The 16,905-nt window shown below is 47.8% G+C and overlaps 3 protein-coding genes across 11 annotated transcripts in view; 1 reads left to right on the forward strand and 2 right to left on the reverse strand.

Moving 5' to 3' along the window:
- The window catches only part of mob2a (MOB kinase activator 2a), a 38,240-nt gene extending 28,767 nt beyond the window's left edge, over positions 1–9,473 (forward strand). For all 5 annotated transcript variants that reach the window (XM_058075457.2, XM_058075456.2, XM_058075453.2 and 2 more), the window contains exons 2-5: positions 4,927–5,087; positions 6,178–6,271; positions 6,945–7,069; positions 8,255–9,473. In XM_058075457.2, the coding sequence (XP_057931440.1) occupies positions 4,927–5,087; positions 6,178–6,271; positions 6,945–7,069; positions 8,255–8,571 (697 nt within the window). In that variant the 3' untranslated portion in view covers positions 8,572–9,473. The remainder of the gene's footprint in view (positions 1–4,926; positions 5,088–6,177; positions 6,272–6,944; positions 7,070–8,254) is intronic.
- A 418-nt stretch (positions 9,474–9,891) lies between these two features.
- Positions 9,892–11,725, reverse strand: kcnj11 (potassium inwardly rectifying channel subfamily J member 11). The gene has a single exon (XM_058075448.2). It carries the CDS (start codon positions 11,711–11,713, stop codon positions 10,550–10,552), a length of 1,164 nt encoding a protein of 387 aa, XP_057931431.2. The 5' UTR covers positions 11,714–11,725; the 3' UTR covers positions 9,892–10,549.
- A 2,507-nt stretch (positions 11,726–14,232) lies between these two features.
- abcc8 (ATP-binding cassette, sub-family C (CFTR/MRP), member 8) overlaps positions 14,233–16,905 on the reverse strand; it is a 28,781-nt gene continuing 26,108 nt past the window's right edge. For 4 of the 5 annotated variants that reach the window (XM_078794392.1, XM_078794618.1, XM_078794140.1 and 1 more), the window contains 8 exons: positions 16,666–16,786; positions 16,317–16,447; positions 16,175–16,253; positions 15,988–16,096; positions 15,542–15,645; positions 14,716–14,849; positions 14,586–14,648; positions 14,233–14,501 (listed from right to left, as the gene is read on the reverse strand). In XM_078794392.1, coding sequence (XP_078650518.1) covers positions 14,364–14,501; positions 14,586–14,648; positions 14,716–14,849; positions 15,542–15,645; positions 15,988–16,096; positions 16,175–16,253; positions 16,317–16,447; positions 16,666–16,786 — 879 coding nt within the window. In that variant the 3' untranslated portion in view covers positions 14,233–14,363. Of the gene's footprint in view, positions 14,502–14,585; positions 14,649–14,715; positions 14,850–15,541; positions 15,911–15,987; positions 16,097–16,174; positions 16,254–16,316; positions 16,448–16,665; positions 16,787–16,905 lie in introns of those variants that run through there. The other variant, XM_078794866.1, reaches the window with a different exon arrangement.

Genomic DNA, 16,905 nt, shown 5'->3' on the forward strand with positions numbered 1-16,905 from the left:
AGTATGGACAGTGGAAACTCGGGTGTGGAAAAATATTCATGTTTTCATGGCTGTTGGGTTTTCGAGACACGCAATTATGAACAACTAACTTGGTAGGTGCCTCATAGGGAAGCGAGGATGTTTGTGTGAGAGCACACACGGTATTGTGCCATGAGAAATGGTCAGGTGTGCCGTGAGGAATTATCCAATATCATTTTCTCCAAATCCTGATGCCATTGTGGCGTGTCCGTGGTGTAAAGACTTCAAGCCTGGGACGGACGGGTGTGCATGGACGCAGCAAACCAAGGCTGCATACCTCCAAACCTGTTGACGCTACGGATGTGAGGAGCAGTGCAGTGGCAGGCTCCACGTCTTCTTCTCCAGCTCAGAGCACGTCTGCATTCACCTCACCTCTTCCGCATTTGCATTGGTCCTAATCATCTGGCCAAACACCTCATCAAAGTTAACAAGGAGACATGGTTTGGGATTTTACAGCGGTGTGGGGGTGCTGGAGAGCTGTTTACTGCTCCGCTCTTAAACTCTTTCCTCCTTTGCTGAAAGGGGTTTGACACCAATTTTGAAACCAATCCAGAATTGGCGTGAAAAGCAATGGAAGCGGCTGAAACTGTTTTGATACTCAGATATTGTATCCCCGACCGTGAGAAGTAGTATTCAGTATTAATGAATATATTTGAGAAAAGCTGTTTATGACCTCCTACATCCAGTTTCATACAACTTTAGTAGAGCCCTCTAGACATGAAATAACACCCCTACAGTCACCTTTACTCTTGTTTCAGATGAAATGGTAGGCAAGATAGGCAAGAAGAACTCACACGTCACCACTGGAGAGCTTGTTTTTTCTCGTATCTTGAACATGCTGAGGGTCGATCACATGGCATTAAAACGACGATTGACATCAGTCTATCATCCTTCTTCACCATAATTGACCACATTGTGGCACTTTACGCAATGTCTGCCACATCAAGCAATTTGTTTATTTGCATCTGACGAAAGGCTTTGAGGGACGCAGGACAAAGTAAGAAGAACCTTTTCCCCCCAGAAACCACGGCCGACTCCAGCAGTGCAAGTCAGGGTCGTGTAATGTCTGGTCTGTGTAGCGTTACTGACACAATACGACGTAGGACTTGTCTCCCAAATGTTTTGGTTCGTAGTCAAGGGGCCACCGGATTACTTTACTGCTGGATTCAGATTGACGTCTTTTACTCGTGTCAGTCGCCTGCTGCCTCGTCCAGTCAACGTCCACCCCGGCCAACCTTCCTCCAACAAAGTTCCCTTTGCCAGGTGCTGAACCACAATCCCAGTCTCAGCTCTCAGTGACCCCCCCCCCCCCCTTCCTGTCACATATTGGTGTTGTGATGTTGATGAGGCCCCATTATAGTAACAGCAGGGGTCCATGCATACTCAGCAGGCCCATGAGCCTGTGAATGGGATTTAGCACGGGATGACAAGGGGAAGAGGCGTTGGGCAGGGTGCTGCTGGGACAGTAGTCGTCCAATGGGAAGAGGCTACAGCTCTGCTGCTGGCGCCCCGCTGATCCCGCTGCTTGAGTGGCGACAGCCGGGCCTTCTCCGTTTGTGGCAGAACCAAATCTGATGAGGGATTGATGAATAAGGTGCTGGTGAACTCCAACTTCCAGGATTGCAGCTGCAACTTGGACAGAGCAACAGAAGCTTGCCCAGCCACTGAGCGTGCTCGCCCATCTCTTTTTGCCCCGTCATGGCGGCTGTGGTTTTGCTTCACAGCGGCCACGCTGGGCTCGTTGGCCTGTGGTTGTTTCAGGGAAGACAGCGTTTGTCTGTTCAGTTTGGATCCCAGAATAGATGTGGGGGGCTGGCTAGGACTGACTGACACCCTCCCATTGGCTGCTATTGGCAGATATTCAGGGGACTTCTTGGAAGAGAGTATCAGGGTCAGGAATTGGTAGGAGACTTTCATTTCCTCCTGTGACTGGTCTTTGGAATATTGATCTTCCATAACCTCATCAGTGCTACTGGAGTTGGTTTCCAATATTCCCAGTGGCGTGGCCATGTGGGGACTGTAAGAATACGGTGGTGTACCGGTGTGTCCACACCGTGCTTTGTGTGCGCACCCCATCAGGACTTTTAGGTCGCTGTGGACATTTCTCGAGGTCTCGTGTGACACAGCTCATACCGTGTGTACCACAGCTCATACCGTGTGTACCACAGCTCATACCGTGTGTACCACAGCTCATAACGTGTGTACCACAGCTCATACCGTGTGTACCACAGCTCATACCGTGTGTACCACAGCTCATAACGTGTGTACCACAGCTCATACCGTGTGTACCACAGCTCATACCGTGTGTACCACAGCTCATACCGTGTGTACCACAGCTCATACCGTGTGTACCACAGCTCATACCGTGTGTACCACAGCTCATACCGTGTGTACCACAGCTCATACCGTGTGTACCACAGCTCATAACGTGTGTACCACAGCTCATACCGTGTGTACCACAGCTCATACCGTGTGTACCACAGCTCATACCGTGTGTACCACAGCTCATACCGTGTGTACCACAGCTGGGTTGGGTCCTGGAAAGTAGGGTGTGTGTTTGGGGGCAGGACATAGTGAAGTCATTGTGCTGTGCTTGCTGGAACCTGTCAACTTGTAGGCACAGGTGTGTGTGTGTGTGTGTGTGTGTGTGTGTGGAAAGTTTGTACATTTGGAAAAAAGTGGGTAGGAGGAGGACATGGTAAGGAGCCATAAATGGACCAATTCCACACAGAATGCAGGAAACTTTTTTCACTCTATCATGTTGGCCATGTCATGGCTGACTCCATGTACTATTAAGAAAAAAGTTATCATTTCACAATATTATGAGGAAAAATCATCTCAATATTTATTTATTTGAACTGCATGCTGTTAAATATATATATATATATATATATATATATGTGTGTGTGTGTGTGTATAATTTTTTTTTGTTTTTTTTATGAAGTTGTAATATTGTGAGAAACAGAAAATAATGAAAGATATAGTCATTTGGGATAATTAGGTTGGGGGGAAAGTTCTATTAGGAAATAAAGGCATAATGTACAAGAATTAAATTTACAAGAACAATGTTGACGTGTTTGGCACATTCTAAAAAAGCAACAGTACAAATGGTAAAAACTGCAGACATTCTCCAAGAATAAGTCAAAATATGAAGAGAAAAAAGTATTGGTTTCAAAATGATGAATTTGTAATATTGTAAGGAAAATAATGCCATAACAAAACAAAGACTGAAACAAACCCTTGTTTTACTGCTGATTACTAAAGAAAGTAAAAAGGTACACACTAACTTTTTTTCTGATGAAAGATGAGTCAAACCAAAAAAAATCTGTAACTTTTGAAAAGTGTACTATATTATGGGAAGAAAGTCCAAATATGGGAAGGAAGTCCAAACTGTCATTGCCCCCCCCACACCCCCATGTCCTGTTTCAGTCAATCTGCCAGCATAGTTAGTGTGACTGGCAGCATGTAAACATGGCGTAAGTGTGGAGGTGTCGTGTGAAAGGGAGTTGGTAGCCAGCAGATGGAGTGGAACAGCTGCCAGGTCAGCCATTAAAGCCTCAGCTTGGCGGCGATGACCTCCACGTCACCCGCCGTTCCAACCCTATTTCCTTATTGTGTTTATGACAGATCAACACCAGCGTGTCTGCTTCCTCTTGGCATTTTTGGCCATGTGATTTTCACGTGGCTCCCAGTGGCCGTCTCTTCGCTTGTCAGCCTTGCATCTTAGACCGGCACATCCTTTTGGTGGCAGACAGGCTCTGGCAGTTTGTCTAGCGGCCTAGTGTCTAGCGGCCCAGTGGCTAGCGGCCTACTGCCTAGCGGCCCAGTGCCTAGCGGCCCAGTGCCTAGCAGCCTAGCGGCCCAGTGCCTAGCGGCCCAGTGCCTAGCGGCCCAGTGCCTAGCGGCCCAGTGCCTAGCAGCCTAGCGGCCCAGTGCCTAGCGGCCCAGTGCCTAGCGGCCCAGTGCCTAGCGGCCCAGTGCCTAGCGGCCCAGTGCCTAGCGGCGGCGCCCCCGGCCTTGTGGCCTGCCCTGATCCGGTGAGAGGAAAGAGGCGTTCGTCGGCTGCCTTTTATGGCGAAGGCTGGACTTAGCAAGAACGGATAAGCCGTGTGTGTAGTGAGGACAGACGTGCACGTATGAGGGGAGGAATTCTGGCATTCAGGAAGTTTTATTTATCCAAAAATAAACAACTCCAGAAATTCACCTCGCCTCGCCACACAAATGCTCTGTAGACGAGGAGGAGGTGTGGAAAAATGCTGAAATTACGGAGACAGGAAATAGCTGGGTGAAACCAAATGTTTTCTGAAGGAAAGGGCCTGACTCACAAGCTGAGCACTTTTCTGAGGAGCCTATGAGCAAAAGCCTTTTCAAAGTTGTGCCTTTTCAAATGTTCAAACTTAAAGCCACAAGGATCGTATGAAGCGGACACAAAAAGGAAACGGGGAGGGGTTTCAAACCTTCCAAGTGGCAAAGTGGCATCCTTTCGGGGCGTCCCCGGGCAGAGCGAGAGTGAAAGGGACAAGTCTGTGATTCCGGGTGGTGTGTCCAATAGCTGGAGCTGCAAACTGCAGGGGATCAGGTGATCTGAGCATGTGACCGCGTCGTCGGGGAGGCGGTTGCATTGCTCATTCTATTTTGGGCGGCGGGGTCCGGGGGCGGTTCAAGCCTGGGAAGTGCAGCAAGTGTGACGTGACATCCCTGTGCCAAAACTAGCAATGGAAGTACAAGAGCTGATGGGGGCAGAGGCCAGACCAAAGGGTCCCGTACATCCACACAGGGCTCTTTGTCCAGTCCCCGGAGGTGGGTGTCAGTCCACCCTTTTCCAGAATCGGACTATTTTTAGATGCTGTAAACCACCAAGGCGCTTCCCTTCCTTGCTGGACTGTAACATGTTGTTCTGTTCTACAGGAAGTCCAAGACAAAACCAAATGGGAAGAAGCCTCCAGCAGAGGAGAAGAAGCAGTACCTGGAGCCCGAATTCACCAAGATCCGAGTGGTGGACTCGGACCTCAAAGAGCTGGTGGTGCTGCCCAGGGAGATCGACCTCAATGAATGGCTCGCCAGCAACAGTAAGCGATGCCGTGCGCTTCATTCACGCGTGTACCTCGTCAACTGTTCCTTCATTGGTTAGTCGTTGGATTGAACCCACAAGTTGCTGTTGAACTCCAGCACTACCCTGGTACAGATACCACTCATCCTTTCAGGTGGACGCTATTATTTTCAGTGCAAATAATTCTAATATGTATAAATATAAACATATGTACCCATAAATATCATCAGTGATGACTTTTATTAGGGTCAGCTTTCTTCTTGAATAATCTTGGGACATTTTCTTGTAATATTATGACTAAATATAATGATTTATTCTCATAATACTCAACCAAATCTTCCCAAAATTACTTTATTTTTTATTATTATTTTATTATTGTTTCTCATAGTATTGGGGCTTTCAAAACTATATTATTATTTTTTACTATTTCAGTGCTCTGCTACTAAAATGCCATTAAAATGACCAGAACCAGGTGCCTCAGTACTTCTCTTGTAGTACTCTAGAAGTACTTTTGTCCGGATGGTGTCGCTGCATTAGCACAGGTGAGAAACCAGGCAGACTTTAGACTTCCTTAACAGCGTCCTAAAATGTAGCGTGGCGGTGGTCCGCCTCGGTTGATTTTATTTGGTGGGCCTCCCGGACTCGGGTGTTACGCTCGGGTATTTCAAACTAAGGGAATGACGTCTTTCCACAGGACGTTAGAAGTGGTACAAGGAGGTGGCGTGTTTGGACTCCTAACTCCCGATGTTGCATTTGGGTCATTGTTGGTACGGATCAAGTCACAGAATATTTTCCTGGATTTCCGTGGCCCTTTTACCCTGATGAACGTGATATTTGAAAAAAGTCCAATTTGACTTGACAGACATCCGTTTCTTGACTGACTTACCACGTCATCAGCTGTCCACAAAACCAGAAGCTGCAAAGTACTTTGGTAGATATGCTGAATATTCCAAGAGAAAGTGGAGCTCAGCTTTGCAATGGAGGTGAATTATTTGAACATTTAAACATTATTTGGAACAATGTGCTTCCTCCTGTGAATCAATGCCTTGCTCATAGGAAACATCACCAGGATGGCGTACAGTGTTGTCACCTCTTTTTCCCCCCCACAGCGACGACGTTCTTCAATCTTATCAACCTGCAGTACAGCACCATCTCCGAGTTCTGCACCGGGGACGGCTGTCAGGCCATGACGGCGTGCAACACGTGAGTGATGGCTTCTGCTTTTCGCCTGCACCGCCACACCTTGACCACGCCCTCCCGCTTCCACAACAATGAAGCCGATTGGGTGCCCACAGCTGCTTATGACACGACGAGTCTAAATGATCTCCCACCTGGTAAAAATGCAACAGGCATTGCTCTCACCGCTTCCCAAGTAGAAGCTGATGTTGGGAATGTCGTGTTTTGCCTGAAACACAAAGCCAGTCGGTGGGGAAATCAGGGGTCTCAAACTCGCGGCCCACAGGACGCTAGTAGAAGTGGTAGATCCACATCAGCATAGGTTTTCCTAGCACCTTTAGGGTCAGCCTATTCATCCAGTGGTTAATCCCAAGTGTTTATCTAACGAGTTTACCCTGTCAGGGTGGGGCTCCAGCTTTCTGTGCTCGCCCTTGTCTGAAGGAGGGGGGCGGGGGGGGCATTCCTTCTGCTTTCTGTGTATTCTGCATGCTGGAAAAACCAGACTACCAGCACACAAACGTAACGTAACATAACGTGCACACGCCTCAAGAAGCGACACGCAGAGACTTGAACACGGAGGCGGGACCTGACGTAGTCGACTAAAAGACATTCCATTCATGTTCGCACGTTTTCTCTGGGTGGGCGTGGCCTATTATTAGGCGTTTATGTGTTGAACAACAATGTTCCATCTGCTCTCCAGGATCTACTACTGGCATGACGAGAAGGGCAAGAAGACCAAGTGCACGGCGCCCCAATACGTGGACTTTGTCATGAGCCTTTGTCAGAAACTGGTCACGGATGAGGAGATCTTTCCTACCAAATACGGTAAGAGATGGTTGACCTTTGGTCAGCGTCACCCCCCCCCCCCCCCCCCCCCCCCCCCCCACACACACACATGTAAGAGCAGGGCTGTCCTGACGTTTCCCGGCGAGGACCACAGACTGAAAAATGAAAGGACGCCACTTTGGTATTTTGGACAGATATGCTAGCAAGTTCTATACTTATATAGTACTTATATAGCTATATACTTATATACTGTATATACGTATGTACGCCAAGAAACATTTTTACCACATTTTTTAGTTATTTAAAAACTATTTTTGTACTTTTTCTACTCATATTATTATGAAATCATTCCCATAATCTATCTTATTGGCAGCCTCATGTCTGACCTCATAATATTCATATTCATATACAAGTTCAAATGATGAGTTTTTCAACATTTTTGCTTAGGATATAACATTTTTCTCTTATTTTTCTCTTTCTCATATTATTATTACTATTATTAATATTAGTATACTCAAATATTGATATTAATATACTTTGTAACATTTGAACTTGTCCCTCAACATCATTTTCTGTTTGTCATAATATTCTGACTTTCTTGAATATTTCAAAGAAGAAGAAGGTCCTCCTTTCCTTTTCCAACTTTATGCTGCTGATATTCATATTACCGCATTATTCCTGTAAAATTATTACTTTGTCATGATAGATTCCAACTTTTTTTTCAATATTTTGATCAGATTTTTCCATTTTTGCTATTGTTTTCCTTTTGTAGTTTTCTTGTTAAATGATGATAAATCATATCGTTAAAAGGAAAGTTGGAAAACTTTTGGAAATAAACTCCTAATAATAATAATAATAATATTAGTCATAATACTAGCATCAGGAAGCGTGTCAAATATTATTGAGGGAGAGAAGTTGAAATATTTGGAAAATAAAGTGGGGGTGGGGGTGCCTTCCCATCCAGTCAGTTTTTTCTAGTTGTTGATATAAAAAGACGGCGACTCTCGGATCCAAGTTCTTAACGTGGCCTCCCGCTTTGTCTGGACATCCCTGCTTGGCTGGGCGGGGCTGGGCGGCGCTGGGCGGTGCTGGGCGGCGCTTTGGCGGCCCAGAAGCCCCAAGGCGTCTTGCTGGCCCCCGCCGCCCCGTGTGCGCTCAGCTCCGCCAAGAAGAAAGAAAGCTTTTGCGTGCTTGAACCCCCTTCTTGTCATCTCCCCCCCCCAGGCAAAGAATTCCCCAACTCCTTTGAGTCGCTGGTGAAGAAGATCTGCCGGTACCTGTTCCACGTGCTGGCGCACCTCTACTGGGCGCACTTTAAAGAGACGGTGGCTCTGGAGCTGCAGGGCCACTTGAACACTCTCTACGCACATTTCATTGTTTTCGTAAGGGAATTCAACCTGGTGGACCCCAAGGAGACCTGTATCATGGACGACCTGTCGGAAATCCTGTGCACCCCGGCCCCGCCGCCCTCGGCCACGCCCGCCCCCTCCGCCCTGGCCTCGGCCTCCCCTTCCTCACAAAACCACGTGACGGAGAGATGAGCTGGGGGCGCCGCTGAGACGCCAGCACGGGAGCGATAGAAGCCAGAAGGAGACGAGGAGACAAGGAGACAAGGAGAGACGGCCCGGCCGCCGTCCTCGGTGGGCCGGCAGGACTTTAGAGACCTTCCGCTACACTCGTGTTTTTCGCTGCGACACCAACCGACCAGTCAGAAGGAAATTGGGGAGGGGGTTGTTTTTTTGTGGGTGGTGTTAGTTTGGGGTTTGTCACGCCAGCAGGAATTGGCGTGAACGTTCCTCCCGGGTCCAAATCCCTCCCGTTTTCTCTGCAACTTCAACTAGGAACAAAAAACCTGGGCTGTGTTTCATTTCTTTGCTTTCATTTCACTTTGGCTTTTGTTGGCGACTTCCTTTGGTTTGGTCTACTCGTCGGGTGGGTCGGCAGCGTGGCTGCTGGCCCCCCTCACCCCTCCCCGCGGAGCCCGCCCACCAGTGGAAGGTCTTCCAGGGTCGGGGTGAGGTCCTGCCCATCAGATGAGAAAGACTGGCGGCTGCATCATCCTTCAGACCCCCACCGGGACAACGACGTGACGTCATGTCTGCGGGGTGGGGCGGGGGTGGGGGGTGAGACCGGCTGCCGTGCACATTTTATTTTCCACGTCCTTTTTAATTTTTTATTTTTTTTTAAAGATCAACAAAGGAGAAATCATTTGGGCATAATTGAAGCGCGACGCTTAGAAAGACGAAAACACAAGCGGCTTCTGTGTGGACGACCACGGAGTTTATATTTGTCCCTTTTTAATTTATTTGTAGCTTTTTTTTCTTTTTTGCAGGGTTCTTCAGTTCTGGCTCGTTTTTATGTATTTTAATTATTAACTAAGTTAAAAGCAATTTAATATTTCAAACTCTGCGGATTATAATCTAATAAAAGAGAGAAATGCCAATCTGTCCTCCTGTTTTTTGTCATGCTTCCATCCCCGGCCAGCAGGGGACCCTGCTGCCCCAGTGGCCCCTGCTGCCCCAGTGGCCCCTGCTGCCCCAGTGGCCCCTGCTGCCCTAGTGGCCCCTGCTGCCCTAGTGGCCCCTGCTGCCCTAGTGGCCCCTGCTGCCCTAGTGGCCCCTGCTGCCCCAGTGGCCCCTGCTGCCCCAGTGACCCCTGCTGCCCCAGGGGCCCCAGCACGTTCCAAACATATTATTTCGCAAGAAAACAGTAAAAATAATTTTCCAAGAATAAAGTCAAAACGGTAAGAATAAGGACAAATAACATTTTAGTGGCATACATTGGAAATATTAAAATGTTAGAAGTCATAATGTTCTGAACAACAAAACAAAGTGATCATTTTTGGAAAATGAGGTTGTGGCTCACAATTTGATAATCTTAATGAGGAAAATATTCAAATGAAATATTGGAGAAACAATAACAATCGGCATACATTACAACAAAACTTTTTAAAATAAATTCATACGGTTATGAGGAACGTTATAATATGGGAAAAACATACCATTCCGAAAAGAAAGACTGGGGGGTGACAGCACAACTTGAAAAATCAGGGGTAATTATACAAGAATAAAGTCCAAATATGAAGAGGAAAAAGTCGTAATAGAAGCTCAAAGTTGAAATATGAAATCCTTTTTTTGGGGGTAGGGGGGAGTCATTTCAATGGCAATGAAGTCATAATTCCAAGAAGAAAATGTGAAAGAATGTTAAAATATGAAGCGAAAAAGTTGTAATGTGAAGAAAAATAAGATAATTTTAGTTGAAATATTGACGAAAGAAAAGCGGGGAAAGGTTGCTTTGTGTGGGCAGCCATTATCGAAGACACCGCACGTTTGGCGTGGACACCGCCCCCCAGTGGTCAAAGATGCTCATAACGGCGAGTATTTTATCCTGCGGGGAAACGGGACCACTTGCGGTCCATCGGTACCGGGTTCCGAGTCTCCGACGCCTCCGTCAGTGACGGGGGGGGGGGGGGGTCCGCGTAGCACAGCGGGCCATTCGTCGGATGCCAGCAAATACCCGTCATCGGGTCTCCATCCCGGACCGCCGGCCGACGGCGGACCCTCGCCGCTTTCTCGCAGACGGCCGCAAGGTGACGCCCTCCGCCAGTTTAAAGCGCGCAATGCCTCCGGCCCGGTCCAGCTCCCGGGCGCTGCAGCACGGCGTGGGGACCCTCACCGTGTTGCCGAACTTGGAGTAGTCCACCGCGTACATGCCGTCTTCCTCGGACACGGTGGGCACGAAGCGCTGCCCCCACAGGATCTCCTCGGACACGTAGGAGGTCCTGGCCTGCGTGGTGATGCCGGTGGTCTCCACCACGCCCTCCAGGACCACAATGACCTCCACGTCGTCGCGCTGCAGGTCGGCGGCGGACGTGTCGTAAAGGGGGCTGTCCTTGCCGATGACGTGGCAGACGATGAGGGGGGACACCAGGAAGACCCCGTTGGTGCCCACCGGGTTATCCATGAGGATGTCGACCTGGTCCAGCGGCAGCACCTCGCCTTCCTCGGTGGTGCTCCTCCTCACCACCTGCATCCGCACGGTGGCGCTGATGATCATGCTCTTCCTCAGGTCCCCGATGCGGACCATGAAGCACAGCTTGTTGTTGCGGACCGACACCACGGCGTGCTTGCTGAAGATGAGCGTCTCCGCGCGCCGGTTGGCCTGGGCGGTCTTCATGAAGATGCAGCCCAGCATGACGGCGTTGATGACGAGACCCACGATGTTCTGCACGATGAGCACGACGATGGCGGCCACGCACTCCTCGGTCACCATTCGCGCCCCGAAGCCGATGGTCACCTGCACCTCGATGGAGAAGAGGAAGGCGGAGGAGAAGGAGCGGATCTCCGTGACGCACGGAACGAAGTCGCCTCCACGCCGGTCCAGGTCGCCGTGGGCGAAGGCGACGAGCCACCAGATCATGCCGAACAGGAGCCAGCTGCACAGGAAGGACATGGTGAAGATGATGAGCGTGTGGAGCCACTTCAGGTCCACCAGGGTGGTGAAGACGTCCTGCAGGAAGCGACCCTGTTCGCGGATGTTGGTGTGCGCCACGTTGCAGGCGCCGTTCTTGGCCACGAAGCGAGCTTTCCTGCTTTTCGACGCGAACTTGGGCTGCTGCAGGACATCTTCGGCCAAGCGGGTCAGCAAGTAGTCCTCAGGGAGGAGTCCTTTTCTGGACAACATGGCTCCCCCGCCTTACGCGCCCGAAGTCCCGTTTGGCGTCGCCGTGCGTCCCCGGCTGCGAGGAAAATAAGATCCTTTTTGCGAGCCCGAGGCGGTCTGGCGGTCCGGGACGTGCTCTCTCCCCAGACCGGCCGCCGGGTCCCCCGAGGGGATTCCTCAGCTGCCGCCGTCACTCGGGTTACAGGAGACGGCTATGCGAGGCGGCCGCTGGTCACCAAGTCGCCGCCGGCGCGCCCAAACAGCGCAGGGCTTTGAGATAGCGGCGATTCTCTGGGATGCTGACTCGGTTTAATATGATAGGTGGGGAGGGGGGGGGGGGGGGGGGGCAGGTCTGCACGTTTGTCTCGACAGATAGAAATTCCACCACAAGCAGGAGTCTTACATCTCTTATCTTGTCTATATTGGCTAATAGGAGGGGAAAGGTGACTATGGGGGTGTTATTTCATCTCTACGGGGCTCTAATGTTCAAGGATAGTAAGTTCACCATCCGATTTAAAAAAATAAAAAAATAAATAAATGTCATTCTCCCATCTGGTATCTCCATACGGTTATGGTCGTTCCTATAGGAAGAGTTAGTGTAAAGTTAGTGCGGTTGCCAGATGTTTGTTTCCACGTATCTTCATCATCCACATTTGGCCTTTTCTTACAAAACACAACAGAGCGTATTTAAGGAATACTTGGTCTTTGTAAGAGCGCGACCTTGCCATCAAGGTTGCTTTCTGGGAAGGCGTCGTGGATATTTCAGGCTCGTATCACGTTGGAAAGGATCTCTGATGCCACACGAGAATATGAGGACATCCAACTGACAGCTGCTCTCCAGGTCGGTCTCCTTCCCTGCCTGCCAACACTCGTGGATGCAAACACACCGTCAAATGGCCATAATTAGTATATATATTTTTATATATATATCTATATATACACTCCAAAAAAGAAACATGGGTGTCTGCTTTATCAACAAATGTTAAACATGTAGTTTATGGTATATTTATTCATGTTTAGTGCTTAGACATTTTTCAATCGTGTCGTTTTAACATGACAAGCAAAATCCTTAAAACTACTTGATGTTTTATGTCAGCATAACATAAATGGTTGACGTTGGATCCCAGTTGCAATACCTCTCCAGAACAGAAGGTGGCAGCAACACGTGACAGGCCTATTCGTCAGCTAAGGTAGCTTCCGGTGGAGAAGCGCCATAGCCGAGCGTTGGGGAGCTAGCTTATACTGCCTCACGGCAAACTTGTTGCATCCATCAAAAGTTAAACCATCCGCGGTGGAGAAAGATCTCAATTGGTAAGTTCACTTTGCCTTTTCATTCTGTCATCTTTCTTTCTTTCGTTGTTTTATGTATTTTAGATACTTATGACTGCTAATTTTTGTGTCGTTACCTTTTTGCTAAAACTAAATTGCTGCCAATCGTTAAACACCAGTAGACGACACGAAGTAAGTTTATTGGTAGGTGGGAAAATGAACAATTGTAAGACAATGTGCTGTTCACATGCCTGGAAAAATGAACTTTAAAATTTAACAGATTCGGTTAAAAACTGCTGAAGCTAAAGTGGTCATGCCCGTGACCATTTTGTCCTCCCAAAGGTATGAGCAGGTTTATGATCAAATAGTAGTTTATGGACGTATTTATTGACATTAGCAGGACATAAATCCCAAGTTTGTTGATAGAGCAGCAAGCCAGATTATACATCCATACAATACAGAATGAAGACCATGCCAGCTCCTTCTAAGGTTTTTTCATCCCCAAAACCGTGTAATCAGATATGAATGTTATTTTGTGTGGGTGTATGAATGCTCTGTTCCTCTTTCTATTTTATGGTGATGTTTCTTGAGGCAGGTACTAGAATAATCCCAATGTTTTGTGGTCTATTTCCAAATAAGTACTATTTTAGAGTTTAATTTCCCTTTTAAAAGTTTTGTCTCAGTTTAAATTTTGTTGACTGAACTTTAAGTTTTGTCAAATCAGCATTAGTTTTGTCAAATGCTGTTGTTTTACCTTTTAAAATTGTAGCTGTACCTACCTTGTAAAATAAGATACCCATAATCATATAGAAGTTAATATAACCAAAGGAAATAAGTCAGCTGCTACCTTAGTAAATATGTTAAAACAAGCTATACACATGAAGTTGGATGTAAACATTGTCATGGTAACACCAATACTTAAGTATTGTTACAGACATGTTCACTCAACACATTTGCAATTAGTTGGTTCAACTAAATTGGATCTCATTAAATGACAGCATTTTAATTAGATGGGAATTCTTTCCATCATTTTATTACGTTCACCCAACAAATTATTTCTTTCAGTGTACATATATATATATATATATATATATATATTTAATGAGATCCAATTTAGTTGAACCAACTAATTGTAAATATGTTGAATGTACATGTCTGTGTTAAGTATTGGTGTTACTATTACAATCTTTACATCCAACTTCATTTGTATAGGTGGTATGTATGTATGTATGTATGTATGTATGTATGTATGTATGTATGGCACACCTTCAAATGGTCATATATACTTTATTAGCAAAGGTATGAGGTATTTCTGTACAGATATCATACAGTATGATAAAAAAAAGTGGTAACATGTCCTGTGAGTCAATTGCACTTTGAACGCTCCTCCGTCTCCCAGGTGCTACTTGTCTGCCCGCACAAAGGAGGCAAAGATGCTGTCCTCCTTCCCCAGCAGGGCCTGGGGCTTGTCGTACTCCTGGATGACGCCCCGCTTCATCACGATCACCAGGTCTGCATTCAGGATGGTGTGGACGCGATGCTGTGCAGCACACACAAACATTTCCTCATGCAGTATACAGTACATCTGTACTGCATACGTACTGTATATACAGTATGCACTTACTGCTATGGTAACCACTGTCCGGTCTGCAAAGGAAGTCATCACCACTTTCTGCAGAATGCTCTCCTATGGAAGCAGAAGAAGAGCTTGATGTTTCGGTATGTTCTTTAGGTACGTGGAAACACACACTGACCGTTGCCATGTCGATGGAGGCGGTGGCTTCATCCATGATGAGGATGCTGCTCTTCCTCACGAAGGCCCTGGCCAGGCAGAAGAGCTGACGCTGACCCTGGCTGAAGTTCTCTCCTCCTTCCGTCACGTTGGCATCTGGGAACATCCCAGGACGTAAATATTGGCTAAATGTGCCATTCAGCTAAGTTAATAGCCGATGGACACTGTGACGCTACGCTATGTTAGCTTATGCTATATGTTGCCCTATGCTATGTTATATTGTGCCATGCTATGCTAGGTTACACTATGCTGTGCTACGCTGTGTTTATACCTCGCTATATGTTACGATACATTATGTTATACAATGTCATGTTATACTATGCTATGATAGGTTATACTACGTTATGCTATGTTATACTATGCTACGTTATACAATGTTATTTTATGTTATGCTGTTATATTATGCTATGCGATGTTATACTATGTTATCTTATGTTCTTTATCTTCTAATGAACAAATGACATAACTATTAGGAATACTATCTCTATGGACTCGGTATCAGATCAATGCCAAGATGTGTGATGTAGCGCGCCCCCCCCCAGTGAACTGTTACATGAGGAGGACGAAAGGACAGAATGACTGATAGCAGCAGCGGCTAAATAAAGCAGCGAGCATAGCAAGCATTCTTCATGCTGCTCACAGAGGTCAGATGAAGGTGAAGTCAGCTGAACATGACAACAAACAGCCGCCATACAAAAGGCTCTGCATGCGCTGTAAACATTCACCTCCATAGGCTAAGAGGCTAACAAGGATGGAGGACAACACACAAGTCAAACGTCTGCACCCACCCAGCCCCCCCGGGAGGGATTTCACAACCGGCTTCAGCTGAGCGATCTCCAACGCCTCCCAAAGCATCTCATCTGTGGCCTTCACTTCAGGGTCCAGGTTGAACCTGCTCACACGTGCACGCGCACACACACACACACAATCGTTGATGACAGAGCTTCATCATGCATTACCTGCAAAATCATCTTCTAGCTTCTGAAATATGGATGACTAATATTACTACTACTACTACTAATATTCTTCCTGTAGTGGGTCAGTGCCGTGGGGGTGGAAAAATAGCACAGGTCCTTTTTTAGGCCCGTCTCTCAGCTTCACTCCGTGACAGGAATCCCAGCAGCGACTCCGATTCTAAGAAGGATTCTAAGAAGGGTCTAAGAAGGGTCGTCAATAGTAGTAAGTAAAACAAAGTGGACTGCGGGCACGCGGCGAGGCGACGTGTCGGCCGTACCGAATGGTGCCGCTGAAGAGGATGGGGTCTTGCAAGATGATGGACAGACGAGACCTGAGAGTCTGCAGGGGCAACTTGGCGATGTCGATGCCGTCGATCACAATCCTCCCTTGTGAAGGTGAAGAAGCGATACGCATGAGTGGCTTAGCGCGGGGCGGCAGGAAACAGCACATGAGCAGGGGTCAACCTTCAAACATGTCCACCATGCGGAAGAAGGCCAAGGAGAAAGAAGACTTGCCGCTTCCCGTCCTGCCACAGATCCCCACCTGAGGACACAGGTTAGGGTTTCTCCCAAAGCCGACTCACCAACGCTCCCTCACGCTTCCTACCTTCTGTCCGGGGTGGACGTGCGCGTGGACGTTTTTCAGCACGGGCTTCAGTGTGGCGTCATAGCGGACGCTGAGGTTCTGGATCTGGATCTCTCCGTGTCGGGGCCAGCCCTCGGGGACCTGGGACATGGCTGAGAAGGACACAAAACATCTACGCTTCAGCAGCTGCCGTGTCTGGACGATCCACGCATGCGACACGTTTACTTTCCATTTGTTACCTGAAAACCTCATTTTCCAGTACGCTCGTATTTATTGAAATATTGGACTTTGTGGTCTACTTTGGGGTATGCAGTTTTCCAAGTTTTGTTTTGTCCTATCAAGATGCCTTCTGCTTTCAGACGAAACTCACCGAGTAGACCCTCGTAATTCTCTGCTTCCGTTTTGAGGAGGCCATTAATCCTCTTGACCGAGCCCAGCTGCACTTCCATGTCTGCCAGGTTGCGAACCATCCAGTTCATGTAGTTGGACACCTAAGAAACAGGAGCAGATCCCTTTCATTGCCGTGTGAAACCTGCACAGGTTCACCTGCTGCCCTCAACACTGCCCTGGTTGGAGGCCTCAGACCTTCATTTCAGGATGAGCTCTGCTC

This window comes from Doryrhamphus excisus, linkage group LG1, assembly GCF_037039965.1.
Source record: "Doryrhamphus excisus strain RoL-2023G ecotype Guam linkage group LG1, RoL_Dexc_Guam_v1.1, whole genome shotgun sequence".
Lineage (NCBI taxonomy): Eukaryota > Metazoa > Chordata > Actinopteri > Syngnathiformes > Syngnathidae > Doryrhamphus > Doryrhamphus excisus.

Coding starts and splice junctions, on each gene's coding strand:
- kcnj11 (XM_058075448.2), bottom strand. CDS start 11,713: ATGTTGTCCAGAAAAGGACTCCTCCCTGAGGACTACTTGCTGACCCGC.